This window comes from Macaca fascicularis, chromosome 9 (genome assembly GCF_037993035.2).
Source record: "Macaca fascicularis isolate 582-1 chromosome 9, T2T-MFA8v1.1".
NCBI lineage: Eukaryota > Metazoa > Chordata > Mammalia > Primates > Cercopithecidae > Macaca > Macaca fascicularis.
In genome coordinates, this window is record NC_088383.1 from 142,520,194 (window position 1) to 142,539,301 (window position 19,108).

The window sequence follows — 19,108 nt, forward strand, 5'->3', positions numbered from 1 at the left end:
ATACAAAAATTAGCTGGGTGTAGTGCCATGTGCCTGTAATCTCAGCTACTCGGGAGGCTAAGGCAGAAGAATCGCTTAAACCTGGGAGGTGGAAGTTGCAGTGAGTCGAGACTGCGCCATTGCACTCTAGCCTGGGCAACAAAAGTGAAACTCCATCTCAAAAACAAAAACAAAAACAAAAAAAACTTGCCATTTGTAGCAGTGTGTGCATGTAGGACATTATATTAAGTGCAATAAATCAGGTAGAAAAAGTTCAATACTGCAATACTGCTAGTTGTTACTCATATGTCAGCACTAAGAAATTGACTTCATATTAGAAGAGTAAAATTAGAGTTACTGGAGACTGGGAAGGGTTAGGGGAGAAGCAGATAGGGAGAAGTTGTTTAATAAATACAGTTACAGAGGAATAAGTTCCAGTGTTCTGTAGCTCTGTGGGGTGACTGTAATTCACAGTAACTTGTGTATTTTCAAACAGCTAGAAGAGAGGATTTTGAATGTTCCCAACAGATGAATGATAAATGTTTGATGGGCTTGGTAATTACCCTGATTTGATCATTATGCATTGCATACATGTATCAAAATATCACTCTGTATCCCATAAATATGTAAAATTCTTACATGTCAATTAAAATTAAGGCACTTCCTACTTGCTTCCATTTCAGATGAGAAATTAGCTGTAATTCACATGACTATTTTTTATAGTCAATGCATCCTTTCTGTCTGGCTGTTTTTAGGATTTTTTTTCCTTTAGTTTCCAAAAATTTAATTATGTGTCTTGGTGTGAATGTCTTTGAATTCATCTTATTTGGGATTTCTCAGCTTCTTGAATCTGTAGTTTTGTGCCTTTAACCACATTTGGAGAGTTTTCAGTAATTGTTACTTTAAATACATTTTCAGCCCCACACTCTCTTAACTTTCCCGGATTTCCCATGATACAAAGATTAAGTCTTGTTATTACTGTCCCACAGATCCCTGAGGCTCTATAAATTTTTCTATTTTCTCTCTGTTGTTTGCATTGAGTAAATTCTATTGATGTATCTTCAAGTTCACTGGTGCCATCCTCTGTCATTTCCATTCTACAAGTCCGTTCATTGAGTTTTTAACATTTCGGTTATTATATTTTCAGTTCTATAATATTCATTTATTTTAAAAACAACTTGATTGAGGTTCATATATCATTAAAGTGTGTGGTGCAGAGGATTTTAGTATATTCAGGATTATGCAACCATCACCACTAGCTAATTTCAGAACATTTTTATCACCTTATGAAGACATCCTGTAGCTGGCTGCAGTGGCTCACACCTGTAATCTCTACACTTTGGGAGGCCAAGGTGGGAGGGTCATATGAGGCCAGGAGTTTGAGACCGGCCTGGGTACATAGCAAGACTTTCCAGCTCTACAAAAATTTTTAAAAATCAGCCAGACATGGTGGCATGCACCTATAGTCCCAGCTACTCAGGAGGCTAACGTAGGAAGATCACTTGAAGCCAGGAAGTTGAGGCTGCAGTGAGCTATGATCATGCCACTGCACTCCAGCCTGGACAAGAAAGTGAGACTCTGTCTCCCAATAAAAAATTACATAAATAAATAAAAATAAAAAATAAAAACACTATACTATTTTCAGTCCTTTTCTCTTTCCTCCTCCTTTAGCCCCTGGAAACCACTAATCTAATTTGCATGTCTATTGATTTGCCTATTCTGGAAACCTCATATGAATGGAATTGTACCCAGTATGTGGTCTTTTAAGTGTGGCTTCTCTCACTGAGCATGTTTTCAAGGTTGATGCACATCTAGTCGGTGTGGGTGCCTCGTTCCCTTTCTACAGCTCAGTGACGTTCTGTAATATGGACATACTGCATTTTCTTTATCCATTTATCAGTTGATGCACACGTGAGCTGTTTTCATCTTTATTATGAATAATGCTGTGTGAACATTCATGTAGAGATTTTTGTTTGCACATAAGTTTACATTCCTCTCAGATATGTACCCTGCAGTGGAACTGCCCTTCCTGGGCTCAAGTGGTATCTTCCTGGAATATCTCTATTTAACATGTGGACAAACTGCCAAATTTTCTCAAAGCAGTTGCACCATTTTGCAGTCTACCAGTAAAATCTGAGAGTTCCCATTTCTGCACATCCTTACCACTGTTTCATTTTTTTTTAAGACAGATTCTTACTCTGTCACCCAGGCTAGAGTGCAGTGGTGCAATCTCAGCTCACTGTAACCTCCGCCTCCTGGGTTCAGGCGATTCTCCTGTCTCAGCCTCCCGAGTAGCTGGGACTACAGGTGCACGTCACCATGCCCGGCTAATTTTTGTATTTTTAGTAGTGACAGGGTTTCACTATGTTGGCCAGGGTGGTCTCGAACTCCTGACCTCAGGTGATCCACCTGCCTCAGCCTCCCAAAATGCTGGGATTACAGGTGTGAGCCACCGCGCCTAGACTGTTTCATTTTTATAACTTCTATTTCTTTGCTGAGATTTCTATTTTTCCATTTGTTTCAAGGGGATTTGCAATTTTTTATGGAAACAGTTTTACGATGCCTGTTTTAAAATCCTTGCCAGATAATTCTGACACCCGAGTCTTCCTGGTGCTGGCCTCAGTTGATTGTCTCTTATTGAAATGGTCGTGTCCCTGGGTCTTCATATCATGAGTGATTCTTAGCTGTATCTTCTCTCAAGAGTTTTGGTTCCAACGACAGTTCAGTTCTCAGAGTTCTTGCATAGTTCTTCCGTGTCATTCTTCTGGTGCTGCTGGGACTCCCACTCAAACCCTCACCCTACCCCTACCCCTAATTCTACTAGTGCCATCTGGCAGCACGGAGGGCGCCTCCCTGGCTGTCTGGCGTCACTGCCTTCTGTGGTGGTGGCATGGCTGAAGCCGACGGGCCCAGGTGGAGGGCGGAGATGCAGGGCTTCACTGATGCTGTGCTGTGGGCAGGTTGGACCACCTGCCTGGTGGTTGCATCTAGTCCCATCAGCAGCTATCAGTGTGGGAGGAAACCCACAGCCTGCACCCTCCCCATGTCTGGTGATGCTCAGGCCAGCAAGGCATTGGCTGCTCTGCTCATGGCTGAGAGGCAGAGCTGCTGATTCGCTCTGGAAAGGCTGTGGCTGTCCCCATTGGCCCCAGGACGTCCTTGGCAGCTCCCACCTCTGTGTATGTGACTCTGGGCTGTGACCTCCACTGTTGCCCCAGCTAAGCAGTGAGGGCTTGCTGAAGCCCAGAGGGCTGTGGGACCATGAACGCAGCTCTCTGGATCCTGGGACTCGGGCCCCTTCTTCTCAATCTCTGGGCAGTCCCCACTGGTAAGTTTCTCCTTCCTTCATCCATGGAACTTTCTGGAGGCAGCAGCTCTGTCGATGCCCAGGCCCCGGGGCATGAGGGTCCCTGCAGTGACCTGCTGTCTGTCTGGGTCTCACTCAGCCCAGAGTGCATCGGACATGCTGGGGCAGGAGGGAGGTGGCTCCACATGGCTGGATCCCTGTGACCTCAGGGCCCCCAGCCCCTAACCCCACTGCTCAGAACCCAGGGCACAGGGCTGGGTCAGGCCCTGGACAAAATGAGGGACACGGCCCAGTGTCTGGTCCCAATGACCCCGATCAGCAGAGTCCTGAGGGGTCCTGTGGGGGCTGCTCCATCCATGTCCCCTGGAGCAGGGCTGAGGTCCTGGGAAGGAGGTGGGAGGGTTGGCTGCATCTGGCAGTGAGGTTGAGCATGGGGTCCCACAGAGATGCTGCGGCCAGGTGGGGACACTGTGGTGTGGGGCCATGTGGAAGGGCTGCTGGGTCAGAGCAGGCAGCTGTAGAGAGGGAGGTCCGGCCAGAAGGAAGAGCAGGAGAGGCTGGAGGTGAGGGAGCCCTGGGGACCTGCGTACATGGGCACGGAGCCATGACATGAGTGTGGGGCTGGGCGGGAGGCACGGGAGGGTGCCCTCGAGGCTGAGGAACACTTCACTGGCAGGGCTGGTCCAGGTGCCCAGCAGGGCGGTGACCTGGTGCCGGATGGAGCCGCACCCCCAGTGGTGGGGTGGGAGTCTGTGAGCAGCTGCAGAGAGGGCAGAGGAGGTTGGGATTTGAAGGAAAGGCAGCAGTGTGGCCACAGATGGATGGATACCTGGGGTTGAAGGGATTTGCTTTTGTGTTAAGGATTGCAAGCACAAGGGCCGGAATTCTCTACTACAACAAGAAATAAGCTTTAGAAAATACAGTATAAAAAGCCATTCGTAGCGGGCATAGTGGCTCATGCCTGTAATCCCAGCACTTTGGGAGGCCAAGGCAGGCAGTTTACCTGAGGTCAGGAGTTCGAGATCAGCCTGGCCAACATGGTGAAACCCCATCTCTGCTAAAAATACAAATATTAGCCAGTCGTGGTGGCGTGCGCCTGTAATCCCTGCTACATGGGAGGCTGAGGCAGGAGAATTGCTTAAACCCTGGAGGCGGAGGTTGCAGTGAACTGAGATCGTGCCATTGCACTCCAGCCTGGGTGACAGAGCGAGATTCTGTCTCTAAGTAAATCAGTCAGTCAATCACAGGCACCAGCACACATCCATGTCCTGAGGAGAACCAGGTGGGAGGGTGGTGAGGAGGCTGGGGGGTGTGGAGGGATGGAGGAAGACTGACAGGGAGGGGATTCAAGGCTCCCCACGAGGTGGGAGGGAAAGGTCTTCATCTTGGACCAGGCAGGGTCCCGCCTCTGCTCCTGACTGCCATCTGGGAGGCTCTCTTCTGGGCGTGGAAAGTCCTCCAGGGGCCCTGGAGGCTGCTCTGGGACCACAGCGCCACCCACATGGAGTTCCTCCTAGTGGTGCTTCCTCTCGGGGTGGCTGTGTTGATGTGGGGGTGCAGAGGCCTGGAGAGGGTGGTTGGGGTGCCTCCGTGGGGGGTGGGAGAGAAGGTGCTGGGGCATCTGAGATGCTCGGAAACCATGGAGACTGAGATCCTGGCTGGAAGGCTGGTGTGGGTGGGGTAGTGGGGCTGGGTTTGGTGTGGTGGCAGGGCAGGCAGGGGGTGTTTTCCTGGACGCTCAGGGTTGCACAGGACAGGAGCGAGGGGTGAGCAGAGCACTCCAAGGGGTGTGGACAGTCACGTGGGCGGGGCAGGGGTGACAGTGGTGGGCTGGAGACCACAGGGCCTCCAGTGGAAGCGGCGGAATGATGCTTGGGAGGCAGAGAGTGGGTGGGAGGACCCGCCCAGCTGCAGACCCAGGAGGACAGGGGACATCCTTGCCTGGGGGTGGGGTCCTCCATGATGTTGGGGCTTCAGAGGGCCGGGGAGGGGAGCAGCCCCGGGGGAGACACATGGGGTGAGGGTTTCTGTGTGAGCCGCGCCCATCACCTCTCTGGGACTGCTTCATGGGATGAGAGGAACCCGACTTGCCGCTGAGGCCTCACAGGCCGTTCCCTGCTGCCGCCAGAGCTGCCATTGCTGCCAGCTTCCTCCTGAGCCTCTGGTTGGTTCTGGCCCCTCTAACTGGACCTGTCTGTCTGAAGGTGGACCAGGCGCTCTGAGGCTGGCGTACAGACACAGCACGTGCGACGGAGTGGTGCTGGTCCGACACCACGGGACGTGGGGATACGTGTGCAACCAGGAGTGGACGCTGGCAGAGGCCTCTGTGGTGTGCAGGCAGCTGGGCTGCGGTCCTGCCGTGGGCGCCCCCAAGTATGTCCCGCTGCCTGGAGAGATGGCCCAGCCCTGGCTCCACAACGTGTCCTGCCGGGGCAACGAGTCCTCCCTCTGGGAGTGCAGCCTTGGCTCATGGAGCCAGAGCCCGTGCCCCCACACGTGGGTGGTGGTCGCGCTGTGCTCCAGTAAGTAGGGAGGAGTGAAGGGGGAGGGCTGGGGAGGAGGAGTGGGAGGACAGGGAGGGTCTCCGAGGTGGGCGGGGAGGCCGTGGGTCTGGAGCTCTCTCTGGGAGGGGGCTCCTCGCTGGGCACCGGAACCATCCTGACTGTAAGATTCAGCTGTGGAAAAACCACTGCCAGGGACAGTCAGAGAGTACACGAAGGAAGCAGAGTGAGGCCCAGGCATGGGGAGGTAGCAGCCGAGAGGGGGCGGGGTCTGTGGACGCCTGAGGCCCACACAGGTAGCTGATGGTAGTTTCTTACACAAATGACAGAAAGGTACACGCTTTGCCTTTGAGATCTGGCCTGAGGGTCCTCAGCTGTCCCTCAGACTTTGTGTGGCTGTAAGGACCCCTCATAGCGTCCTGCCTCTGAAGCGGAACCACCTGGCCAGGACCTCCTATCATCTGGGGGCCCAGTGTGAAGGGACCCTGTGGGGACCCTTGTTTCAGGAGACCGGCAGCAGAGCATGAAGCTGGGCACAGGGGGCCTCTCTGAGCCCCGGGCCCTGTGTGACTGCCCGGTCACCTGCCCCTGAAGCTGGCCCTCCGCAGCGCAGCACCGTCCTCCCTGAAAAAGGAGCTGCCAAGTGACCATGTGGGCAGCTGGGTCCATACCTCACAGAAGACGGGCCTGTGCTCCACAGACGGCACATTCCGGGAGCTCCGGCTGGTGCAGGGCCGCAGTCCCTGCGCGGGGCTCCCCGAGATCAGAAACGTGAACGGGGTGGACCGCCTCTGTGGCCTGCACATGGAGGAGGCGATGGTGTTCTGCCGGGAGCTGGGGTGCGGCCCTGTGCTCCAGGCCCCCCGCCGGGACGTGGGCGTCGTCAGGAAGTACCTTGCCTGCAGGGGCACCGAGCCCACCATCCGCAGCTGCAGACTGGACAACAACTTTCGTGGCAGCTGCGACCTGCGGCTGGATGCAGAGGTGGTCTGCTCAGGTGAGGCTGCCACGCGATGTTCCCAGTGACCCTTGGGATGATGCTGGGCCTGGACCTGGGGAGAGCAGGGAGAAGGGGTGGGCGTCCCCACGGATGGGGCTCCTGTTCCACATGAGACATTGGGCGCAGACGTGGTGCATGTGCAGCCGGAGGGAACGGGACTCAGCTCTCACACTGGTTCTCAGCTGAGCGGAGCTGAGTTTCTGGTGGCCCCACAGAGGTGTCCTGGCTCAGAACCCGCCGGCCATCTAGGGGTCCTGGCTGCTGGTGTAAGTCGGAGCTGCCTCAGCTGTGATCTCTGCATGTCTAAGGGTTGGGGTTGGGGAGAGGTCACGTCCTCCCAGCCCTGCCTCAAGTGTGTGTGAGCTGCACTGGCCTCACAGCTCCTGGCCTTGTATGAGGAGCAGCTGAAATGAGGTGGATAGTCTGCTTGCTGCAGTACCCCAGAGAGGGTGGTGCTCAGTGGACCAAGGGGTGCCCTGATGCCGCCTCCCAATCGCCTCTGGGATTGCAGAGAGTGTTGCTGTCATGGCCCCGGACAGGCAGAGGCTGTGAAATACGTGGGCACCTGCAGCAGGTGACCCTGACCCTGACCTTGGCGATGCGGCCAAAGACGCCTGCTCTTCTCTGGGTGCAGGGGGGAAGGGCCTCTGGCTGCAAGTTCCTGCCTGTGCTTGGCAGACCCTCTGCCTAGATACAGATGATGGCTCCTGGCTGAAGCCTTCTGCAGTCTAAGGCTCAGGGCCAGGCAGTTGACCTGAGAACACCTGTCTCGTGCCTGAGAGGACGTCTGCCCCCAGGACACACCGAGGCCCGGCTGGTAGGCGGCGAGCACCCCTGCGCCGGGCGCCTGGAGGTGAGGCGGGGCCTGACCTGGGGCACCATGTGTGACACAGACCTGGACCTGGCCACGGCCCACGTGGTGTGCCGGGAGCTGCAGTGCGGGGTGGCGGCGTCCACACCCAAGGGTTCCCGCTTCGGCCGGGGCTCGGGGCCGGTGTGGACGGAGACCTTCCGCTGTGCAGGCGACGAGTCGCTGCTGTTCCACTGCCCGCGGGGAAATGGGAGCCAGTGTGGGCCCGGCCGTGACGCGGGGCTCAGGTGCTCAGGTGAGGTCCTGTGTGTGGGCTCTGAAGGCTCATCCCTGCCTTGTTCTCTGCCAAATCCCTTCATGCCCTAAAGGTGCCTCTGGCCAGTAGGTGTGTGTGCTTTGGATGTTTGCTTCAGTTGGTTGAAAGAAGCAGGGAAGAGACTGGGTGTAGAGTGATGTGCCCTAAGGCTGCAGCTAAGATCAGATTCTTCTGGAGAGCTGTGTGAGCTGCATGCTGAGGCAGAGGAGGGCAGAGGAGCTGGTGAGAGCAGAGCTGGGCTCTGTGCCCACCCCTCTGGGTGTGAAGGAAGGAAATGACCACAGCCAGCCATGTGCTGGGTCTGCCATGTGCGAGCCACGCTGACTCTTCCTCTCCCCCAGAGTTCAGGCTGGTCAATGGCAGCAGCAGCTGTGAGGGCCGCGTGGAGCTCCAGGTGCAGGGGTCCTGGGCGCCCCTCTGTGCCACCCACTGGGACATAGCAGATGCCACCGTCCTCTGCCACCAGCTCAACTGCGGCAACGCGGTGGCTGCACCTCGAGGAGGCCATTTTGGGGACGGGGACGCTGCCATCTGGCCTGACGCATTTCACTGTGGGGGGACAGAACCCTACTTGTGGAATTGCCCAGTAAGCACCCTGGGCGCCCCGGCCTGTGCCCCGGGAAACTCAGCCTCCGCGGTCTGCTCAGGTGGGTGCAGCCAGGACGGTGGAGGAGGAGGGTGGGTGAGAGGCATGGACAGAGGGGGCGGAGAGGGAGGGGCCCTGCTGTGGGGTGGTTCCGGGTCCCTCCCGCTGACACCCTGGGTCCCCTGTGGGTCCCCATCCCCAGGTCTGCCCCACGCCGTGCGGCTGAGGGAAGGACAGAGCCGCTGTGATGGCCGCGTGGAGGTCTCCCTGGAGGGCGTGTGGGGCCGCGTCCTGGACGATGCCTGGGACCTGCGCGGCGCGGACGTGGTGTGCCGGCAGCTCGGGTGCGGAGCGGCCGAACAAGCCTATGACGCACCTGCCCCCAGCCGCGGGTCCGTCCAGGTGTCTCTGAGCCGCGCGCGCTGTCTGGGCACCGAGACCCGCCTGACTCAGTGCAACGTGTCCGCGACCCTGCAGGAGCCCGCGGGAACCTCGCGGGACGCCGGCGTGGTGTGCTCTGGTGAGGGCAGAACCGCATCCCCGATGGCCCGTCGCCGCGGGGTCCTGGGCGCCCTGACTCTGTCTCTCCACAGGGAGCCTCGGGGTGCGGCTGGCCGCGGGGCCGGGGCGCTGTGCGGGGCGCGTGGAGGTGCTGCACGGGGGCACGTGGGGCACCGTGTGTGACGACGCCTGGGACCTGCAGGACGCGCACGTGGTCTGCAGGCAGCTGGGCTGTGGCCGCGCCCTGAGCGCCCTGGGGGCCGCACACTTCGGAGCCGGGGCGGGGCGCATCTGGCTGGATGAGCTGGGCTGCCAGGGCCACGAATCTGCGCTGTGGCAGTGCCCGTCGGCGGGCTGGGGCCAGCACGACTGCAGGCACAAGGAGGACGCTGGCGTCCTCTGCTCAGGTGAGTGGCGGTTGGGTATCAAATGATCATGCTGTTTTATTACGTACAATCATGCCTACTTGCTTTCCAGAATTACATTAAAGTATCAGGAGCTGTTGTCTTCCTTCACAATGTATTGGGTGAGGTTCCTCTTGGTGTAGTAAATGGCACCGGACAAAGCGCTTTGGTTTCCTGCACCTGGAGCTTCCTGGAGCAGCCCCGCCTGGGCTCATTTTCCACCATCACCAGCTCAAGTGAGCTTGAAGTTTCCATCCGGAATTCACGTATATATACATTTATTTTGAGATGGTCTCACTGGGTTGCCCAGGCTGGAGTGCAGCGGCCCAATCACATGTCACTGCAGTCTTGACCTCCTGTAGTCCAGGGATCCCTCAGCCTCAGCCTCCCAAGCTGCTGGGACTACAGAAGTGAGCGCTGCCACTGGCTTCAGAGTCTTAATTTTGATCCATATTTTGGGGGACTGGAGAACTTTTTGCAAACTGTTTTTTTTTTTATTTTTTTTATTTTTTTATACAAAGTCTTGCTCAGGCTAGAGTGTAATGATGCAATCTTGACTCACTGCAACCTCTGCTTCTCGGGCTCAAACGATCCTCCTGCCTCAGCTTCCAAAGTAGCTGGGACTACAGGCATGTGCCACCATGTCTGACTAATGTTTATTTTTGTAGAGATGGAGTTTCACCGTGTTGCCCAGGCTGGTCTCAAACTCCTAGACTCAAGCAGTCTGTAGGGTCCAGCCCCACAGGGTCAGTGGGTTTTTCTCCCCGTGTGCGGAGATGAGAGGTCGTAGAAATAAAGACACAAGACAAAGAGATAAAAGAAAGGACAGCTGGGCCCAGGGGACCACAACCACCAAGACTCGGAGACCAGTAGTGGCCCCGAATGCCTGGCTGCGCCGTTATTTTTTGGATACAAGGCAAAAGAGGGCAGGGTAAAGAGTGTGAGCCATCTCCAATGATTGATAAGGTTATGTGAGTCACATGTCCACCGGACGGGGGCCCTTTCCTTTTAGGTAGCTGAGGCAGAGAGAGAGAGGACAGCTTACGTCCTTATTTCTTCTATGCTCTTTTCAGAAATATCAAAGACTTTAATACTTTCACTAATTTTACTACTGCTATCTAAAAGGCAGAGCCAGGTGCACAGGATGGAACATGAAGGTGGACTAGGAGCATGACCACTGAAGCACAGCATCACAAGGAGACCGTTAGGCCTCCGGATAACTGCGGGCAGGCCTGGCTGATGTCAGACCCTCCACAAGTGGTGGAGGAGTAGAGTCTTCTCTGAACTGCCCCGGGGACAGGGAGACTCCCTTTCCCGGTCTGCTAAGTAGTGGGTGTTTTTCCTTGGCACCGACGTACCGCTAGACCCCAGTCCGCTTGGCAACGGGCGTCTTCCCAGATGCTGGCGTTACCACGAGACCAAGGAGCCCTCTGTTGGCCCTGCCCAGGCATCACAGAAGGCTCACACTTGTCTTCTGGTCACTTCTCACTATGTCCCCTCAGCTCCCATCTCTGTATGGCCTGGTTTTTCCTAGGTTATGATTGTAGAGCGAGGATTATTATAATATTGGAGTAAAGAGTAATTGCTACCAACTAATGATTAATGATATTCATACATAATCATATCTATGATCTAGATCTAGTATAACGCTTGTTATTTTATATATTTTATTACACTGGAACAGCTCGTGCCCTCAGTCTGTTGCCTCGGTGCCTCAGTGGCTTGCCGCCCACAGCAGTCCACCTGCTTCAGCCTCCCAACGTGTTGGGATTACAGGTGTGAGCCACCGTACCTGGCCATTTTGCAGACTATTTTTGAGGTGGTGGATGAGATTTATTATTATTATTATTATTCACGCATACCCGAGATCCTTTGTGTTCTCATCTTGTCCAGGTGTGGTCATTCTTGGGTGATGGAACTTTGTCATTTTGGGGGATGGGTTCTCCAGAGAAGCCTGTGAGCGAGTGGGTCATGGGCTCCCCACCTGACCTGCGGTCTTTCCAGGCAATCCCGGGGGGAGAAGCTGGATGCCGGCAGAGTCTCCGGCAGCTCATCCAAGTGTGGGCTCTTCTCATTGATTTTGGTTTATATTGTACTTTAGAAACGTTTTCTTCAGTGGTATCTTGGATTATTACATTTATTTCAATTATTGCCTTCTTTGTATGCAATGCTGGAGTCTCGTGAGTTTGGGTCTTCTCTATGTTTCTGAAATTAATTTTGGCGTGGCTCCTTCCCCAGGCATTCTTGGGGCATTTCTCCAGGTGGCACACCACAATCTGCGTTTCTGTCGGTTCTGCTCTTCGGTCCTTTGGTGTATTATTTCGCCCTCCTCACCTCGTCTGTCACCTCATTTTTGTGTCTTTATTCTCAGCAGCTTGTTTTCTCCTAATGACATTATGCTCCACTCTCGTAAAAGGTCCATCTTTTTCTGGCATCTCAGTGAGAATGGCAGGTCATTTTCTAGAACATTCTGCTGGTTTCTGTGGAAAGCGGCTGATGTTAGCCCTTCCTCCGCATCTTCCATGTGGTCGTTGGTCTCTGGTTTGCAGCATTTTCCTCTGGTGGCTACTTTATCTGTTTGTCTGTGAAGCTTCATCCTGGGGACCCCACCTGAGCCGGCATGTGCAGGCATCTGGCCGTCAGACCGTCTGCTGGAGCCAGCACGTTGGACGTGGCCAGTTCAATTCCCGGGGCTGCCTCTTTTCCACCTGGGTCTCAGCTATGCCTCGGTCACTTCTGGCCCCTCCAGGCTCTTCAGGGTCCCTGCCTGACAGGACTGCATCCTCAGGGTGGGGTGGGGCGCTCATGGCTCCTGCTGTCCCACTTGTGGGCAGGTGGACAGGCAGGCCACGGAGCCCTGCTCAGCTCTGGGCTGCCCACATGGCCTGTGTCTCCTGCCTGTGCTGCTGCTTTGCCCAAGGTCCTGTCCATATGTCCAGGGTGCAAACTTTAATTGTTTTGGGAAAGCAGATGGGACTTTTCATATCTGAGGGACAGGAGCCATTTTAAAGAATTAGAACACTAATTTCTAGACATAGGTAGAGGATATCTCTTGATAGACTTTACAAAAATACTATATTGCTAATATTTTTGAGAGAATGAAATATAAAGTTTTACATGGTGTTAAAATTTGAGCCCAAAACATTTGAAAGAAAAAACCATCTGTAATTGCAACAGCCGGAGATAAAGCCACCATGAATATGTAACGTACGTGAAATTGATGCTGAGTAACCAGCCCCACCACAGGCAGCAGGGATGTGTGTGGCTCCAACTTCTGTGGTCACTGCCTTTGGCTGTGCTCAGCCTGGTGGTTCTCTGTCCCAGCCGGGCTCCCTCAGTGCCTTCGGTCACTTGATGGTTAGGTGGAGCCCTGGCTGAAGGCAGGAGTGGTGGAGGCTCTGTTTCTGTCATGATCCAGCCTTGGTTCTAAAAATGATAGCAGTGTCAGCCTAGGAACAGGCACAGAGTCTCAGACCCTATTCCTTGGCCCAAGTCCCAAGGCAGCCAGGACTCAAGGACTGGGGCACAGACTCAGTGAGAGGGTGTGGATCAGGCAGGGGATACTTGTGGACACTTTTGTATTCTATTACCATGAATTTCTTTCCAGTACTTTTTCTTAGCTTATTTTAATTAGATATGATCCTTTCAGTTGCAATTTATACCCAATGTTCTCCAATTATCCTGGTACAGGTATTTTTAAAATGTTATTACAGTGCTTCATGGCATAGCTTTAAAGAATTGTCTAACATGCCATTAGGTGACCATATTAGTCTGTTGGACTCTACACTGCTCCAAGGGTAACACTGAACATATTTGGGCACTGATCAGTCAGGACCGAAGCTATCTCTGAACATGGGGCTGAGGTACACACACACACACACACACACACACACACACACACACACACACACACAGAGTTAAATAATTACTACAGTCAAGCCAATGAGCATTCCACCATCTCGCAAAGTTACGCTTGGTTTTGTGGTAAGAGCACCTAAAATCTACTTTCCTAGCAAATTTCCAGTGTACAATCCAATATTATTAACTACATTCCTCCTGCTGTATGTTGGGTTTCTAGATTTATTCATCCTGCACAGTTGTGTACCCTTTGACCTACTTCTCCCCATTCCCCCACCAGCTGCCCCGATAACCACATTCTATTGTTTTTATGCAGTTGACTTTTTTTTTTTTTGCTCCCATATGTAAGTGGGATCATGCAGAATTTGTCTTTCCATTCCTGGTTTATTTCATTTAACATAACGTCCTCCAGGTTCATCCATGTTGTCACGGATCACAGAATTTCCTTCTTATTTGAAGCTGAACAGTATTCCATAGCATCCATGTACCACATTTCTGTTTTACTTTTTTAAATCGACAATCTTCGTACATCTGTATGGGGTACATAGTGGTGTTTCAATCCGTATAATGTGTAGTGGTAAGATCAGGGTAATTAGCAAACAATCATCTCAGACATGTTTCATTTCTTTGTGTTGGGAACATTCAATATCCTCCTCCCAGCGATTTGAAACCAAATAATAGACTGTTAATTACGGTCACCTACAGTGCTATAGAATGCTAGATTTATTCCTCTTATCCAGCTGTGATTTTGTATCTCCACAGATCTCCTCCTATCCCTCCCTCCCCCACCTCCCAACCTCTAGTGTCCTCTGTTCTGCTTTTTACTTCTAGGAGATCAACTTTTTTAAAGCTTCCATTTATGAGTGAGAACATGGGGTGTTTAACTTCTGTTCCTAGCTTGTTTCACTTAACACAGTGTCCTCCAGTTCAATCCGCATTGCTGCAAATGATGGGATTTTATTGTTTTTTGTTTTGTTTTGTTTTGTTTTTAAATGGCTGAGTAACTGCCGTATTTTCTGTGTCCGTGTATCTGTTGTTGGACATTTACACGGATTCCACATCTTGGCTATTGTCAGTAGTGCTGCAGTGAACCTGGGCGTGCAGATGTCGCTGCTGTGCTGATTTCATTTCCTCTGGGTCTATACCCAGCAGTGGGATTGCTGGATTGTGTTGTAGCTCTGCTTTAAATTTTTCAGAGAAGCTCCACACTCTTTCTATAACTGATCTCAGCGCTGGGACCCCCTGAGTCTAGCCCCCTCCTTCTGAGACTGCCCGTGGTGTCCAGGCAGGGCACTCCTTGGCCTGACTGTGCTTGCCTTGCAGAGTCGGTGGCTCTGAGGCTGCGAGGCCGGACCTGCTGCTGTGCTGGGTGGCTGGACGTGTTCTACAATGGGACCTGGGGCGCCGTGTGCAGCAATGCCCTGAAGGACCTCTCCTTGTCCATCATCTGCAAGCAGCTGGGGTGTGGGGAGTGGGGCTGGCTGGAGAACAGGCCCTTCCCCTCTGCCGGCACCGGGACCGCCTGGGTGGACAACATCGAGTGCCGTCCGCTGCGCAACTCCACCCTGTGGCAATGCCCCTCCCATCCGTGGCACCCGCATTCCTGTGACCTTCGGGAGCAGGTCTGGATTACCTGTGCAGGTGGGCATTAGAGGTCTCCGGGGGTGCCCGGGAAGAGAGTCATCTGTCCTGACAGGTCACTGGCAGGGGATGCCATCGAATCAGAGCTTGGGCCTGGGGGTCACTGGGATCCACAGCCTTCCTTCTGAAGCTTCTCCGGGCACCGATGCTCTCAGAGCTGCTCTTTAACCTGCAGGATTGTCAGAGGACAGGCCACAGGCTGCTGGGGAGCCCCTCAACTGCTCCTCCTCGCTCGGCTGCCCAGGTACCCCTCTGTCCTTGTCCCTGTCCTCCTTCCCATCCCGGTCCAGCCCCCGCAGTGACAGCAGCCCCCGTTCCAGAGGAGGGCGCGCTGCGCGTGCGCGGGGGCGAGGACCGCTGCTCCGGGCGCGTGGAGCTCTGGCACGCGGGCTCCTGGGGCACCGTGTGTGACGACGGCTGGGACCTGGCGGACGCGGAGGTCGTCTGCCGCCAGCTGGGCTGTGGTGGGGCCGTCGCCGCCCTGGGGGCCGCCGCCTTTGGCCCTGGCTCCGGACCCGTGTGGCTGGACGAGGTGGGGTGCCGGGGCAGCGAGGCGTCCCTGCGGGGCTGCCCTGCGGAGCGGTGGGGACGCGGAGACTGCGCGCACAAGGAGGACGCGGGCGTGCGCTGCTTGGGTGAGTGGGGCCGGGGGAGGGCTGGGAAGAGGGGCGCTGGTTGAGTCCTGTGGTGGTCTCCGGCCCCTTTCCCCTCAAGCGGATCCCCAGCACCCAGCCCTGAGGCTGCCCAAGGCGTGGTCCCTTGTGGGTGCTCCTGGCCGGGCTGCCGGGGACCAGTCCTGTCCGCTCAGGCTGCGTGGGCTGGGTGAGGGTCTGTGCGGCTCAGGGCTGTAGCTGCCTCCCCATCCCGGTCCTCACCTGCCACCGTTTACTGCAGGTTCCCCGGAGACCACTGTGCTGCCCCTGCCGCCGCTGGGTAGGTGGCTCTTTCTCATGCTCACCCCACTCCTGTATGTCAGACCCCGCAGGGACCTGCACTGGGGCTCAGGGCTGACCATCACGACCAGGACACCCCCCCCTCCCTGTGCCCACCTGAGTGAATATTTGGGGACCCCCCCCCTCTCCCTGTGCCCACCTGAGTGAATATATGGGGATCCCCCCTCTCCCTGTGCCCACCTGAGTGAATATATGGGGATCCCCCTCCCTCCCTGTGCCCACCTGAGTGAATATTTGGGGATCCCCCCTCTCCCTGTGCCCACCTGAGTGAATATATGGGGATCCCCCCTCTCCCTGTGCCCACCTGAGTGAATATATGGGGATCCCCCCCCTCTCCCTGTGCCCACCTGAGTGAATATATGGGGATCCCCCCTCTCCCTGTGCCCACCTGAGTGAATATATGGGGATCCCCCCTCTCCCTGTGCCCACCTGAGTGAATATATGGGGATCCCCCCCCTCTCCCTGTGCCCACCTGAGTGAATATATGGGGATCCCCCCTCTCCCTGTGCCCACCTGAGTGAATATATGGGGATCCCCCCTCTCCCTGTGCCCACCTGAGTGAATATATGGGGACCCCCCTCCCTCCCTGTGCCCACCTGAGTGAATATATGGGGATCCCCCCCCCTCCCTGTGCCCACCTGAGTGAATATATGGGGATCCCCCCCCTCTCCCTGTGCCCACCTGAGTGAATATATGGGGATCCCCCCTCTCCCTGTGCCCACCTGAGTGAATATATGGGGATCCCCCCTCCCTCCCTGTGCCCACCTGAGTGAATATATGGGGATCCCCCCCCTCTCCCTGTGCCCACCTGAGTGAATATATGGGGATCCCCCTCTCCCTGTGCCCACCTGAGTGAATATATGGGGATCCCCCCTCTCCCTGTGCCCACCTGAGTGAATATATGGGGATCCCCCTCTCCCTGTGCCCACCTGAGTGAATATATGGGGATCCCCCCTCTCCCTGTGCCCACCTGAGTGAATATATGGGGATCCCCCCTCTCCCTGTGCCCACCTGAGTGAATATTTGGGGATCTGGGGATGTGGAGGACAGAGACCCCAGGCCTCACACAGCCACTTCTCCGGGGTCTTTGCCTTGGTGGCTGCGGGGGGCTTGGCCCTCGAAAGCTGTGGCCCCTTGGACCCTAGGTCTGTGTTCAAGGCAGAGCTGAGGGCAGTGGGCAGTCAGGATGCTAAGCGCATTCCACAGGCCTCACCCCCTCCCAGATCATCCTCTGATGCTCCTATCTGGGCCCACATACCTGCATTTTCCCACCTGTGCCTTCCGCCTCAGCCCTGCACTCATGCCTCCCCACCTGTGCCCTCCCAACTGTAACCGCTCTCTGGGCCTACACAGCTGGATTTGTCCACCTGTGCCCTCCCACGTGGGCCTTCCTCCCTGGTACCCACTATCTGGGCCTACAGGCCTCCTGGATTCTCCCACCTGGGCCCTCCACCTGGGCCTCTCGTGTGGTGGCCTCGACCTCCACGGTGTCTCTCCACGGGAGGAGCGCCCGTTCAGGCAGCACAAAGGCCCACCTCTCCTGGGGTGGCCCCATCCCTGTGAGGCTGAGGTCCCCCAGGGCCAGGGTCACAATGGCCCAGGCAGCCCAGGTGCACAGCAGGCCCCGCCTCTCACTGTGCCCCACAGCCCCTCCCTTGGCCCCTCCACCTGCCCACAAGGCCTGGGCCCTGCCTGAGATCACCTGCCTGGTCCTTGGCTCCCTCCTGGGCATCATCTCCCTGTTCCTGGGCACACAGTGGTGCCGCCGCAGAGCAGCCTGCAGGGGTAGGTGGGTGTGCCCAGGTGTGGTGAGCAGGGGCCTGGGGGGCATGCTCTGTGGGCCCTGTCATTGCAGACCCTTTCTGTCCTGGTCACTGCCCTGCATGCTAAGTGGCCTTCCCCATGGTGACTGCTCAGTGACTCTCTGTGTGGGCCTCAGGGACCCTGAGTCTGAGTCTTGCTTTGCCCCCGCGATGTGCTGGATCAAGGAAATCCACACTCCCAGGGCTGCCTGGAGTGAGAACGGGCTTCAGGATTCTGCTGACCCTTAAGACTTATGTCCAATGGGGGCCTTCCTGGGTGTGTTCAGAGGCGGAGGCCACCGGTCCCACCCTAGGACCGCATTCCTGGGGTCCCTGAGTAGAAAGTGGCCTCTGGCTGGGGGGTCTTTGCCGTCTGTGGGGGCTGCTGACAGAGGAGCCAGGGGTGCTCCTGGTGTGCATGAGAGACCGCAGGGGCCAGACACGGTGGGCTTGGACTGCAGGAGCATTTCTTCTAGAACATTCTGGTGGGGCCTTTGCAGGTTGGGACATGTCAGGCCATCTGTCCTCAGAGGGTGTCTATGAGGACATCGGAGCCTTCCCCATGGAGGAGAAAGACGAGGGACCTGCAGGATCCGGGGACCTGGGCCTGGAGGAGGACTATGACGATGTGGGAGAGCCTGAGGATGGTGCTGGGGAGGAGGCGGAGGAGGCCAGGGTGCTGCTGAGCCCCGCAGGTGTGCACCTCTGTGTCCTGGCATCCATGGTGCTCTTCCTGCTGTACTGCTCCTATGCAGAGGGCTGTGCTCTGGCCAGCGCCTACATTTAAAGAACCTGAGAGCTGCTTCTCACGTGTCCGTGACTTTCTCTCCTGTCTCGGGCCTGGGGCATTAGGACTTCTAGCTGTCCTTTTGAAGCTGCATCTCCCAGGGGTAGATGTGGACTTAGGGAGGTCATAGGTCTATATTTGGGTTGCTTTTGCAGCTGAGCAGTGTCCTTCCAGCACCTTGTCCCGGTCGGCTGCAGGAGGGGCGCTGGGCAGCCCAGGTCACTGTGAGAAGCCATATCACTGTCTCCCGACCCACTGTGTCCCATCCTTGTCCCTTTGAGGCTTTGCTTCCCAGCAAGAAACCGGGAGATGGGAACTCCTGGGCTTTGAGAAATCGCTCAGCACCCCAATGGACCCTGTGTCTGTCTCCCTAAACACAGGTGGGGCTCCTTTCAGCCTGGGCCCCGAAGCTGAGGCTGGGATGGAAGACCATGGTGGCCTCTGCCCCAGGATGTGATGACCTGGAGCTGACAGTGGGGATGTCAGTGTGTGGAGAGAGTGGGATACACCAGGGAAGGCTGGGGTCTTCCTTGTCCTCACTCCCAAAACAGATGTTATTAAACTCTCTTTGAATTCACTCATTCGTCATTAATTAGATCCAGAAACGTTCAACAGACACCATGATGGTCCAGGTTCTGTTCTGGGCCCGGCTGTCTGCCTTA

General features: G+C 55.5%; 1 protein-coding gene across 7 annotated transcripts; it reads left to right on the forward strand.

The window, feature by feature from the left end:
• The first annotated feature begins 3,164 nt into the window (after positions 1–3,164).
• SCART1 (scavenger receptor family member expressed on T cells 1) lies at positions 3,165–19,023 on the forward strand. 7 transcript variants are annotated; one of them, XM_074003122.1, is made up of 14 exons: positions 3,165–3,307; positions 5,491–5,808; positions 6,488–6,784; positions 7,585–7,893; positions 8,256–8,561; positions 8,703–9,020; positions 9,094–9,408; positions 14,587–14,904; positions 15,080–15,148; positions 15,225–15,539; positions 15,799–15,837; positions 17,505–17,642; positions 18,160–18,354; positions 18,827–19,023. In XM_074003122.1, exons 1-14 carry the CDS (start codon positions 3,241–3,243, stop codon positions 18,901–18,903), a joined length of 3,081 nt encoding a protein of 1,026 aa, XP_073859223.1. In that variant the 5' UTR covers positions 3,165–3,240; the 3' UTR covers positions 18,904–19,023. The 7 variants fall into 7 exon arrangements, with proteins under 7 accessions (XP_073859223.1, XP_065377742.1, XP_065377741.1 ...); XM_065521670.2 differs by lacking the exon at positions 18,827–19,023 and having other exon boundaries at positions 18,160–18,568; XM_065521668.2 differs by lacking the exon at positions 3,165–3,307 and having other exon boundaries at positions 5,265–5,808.
• The last annotated feature ends 85 nt before the right edge of the window (positions 19,024–19,108 follow it).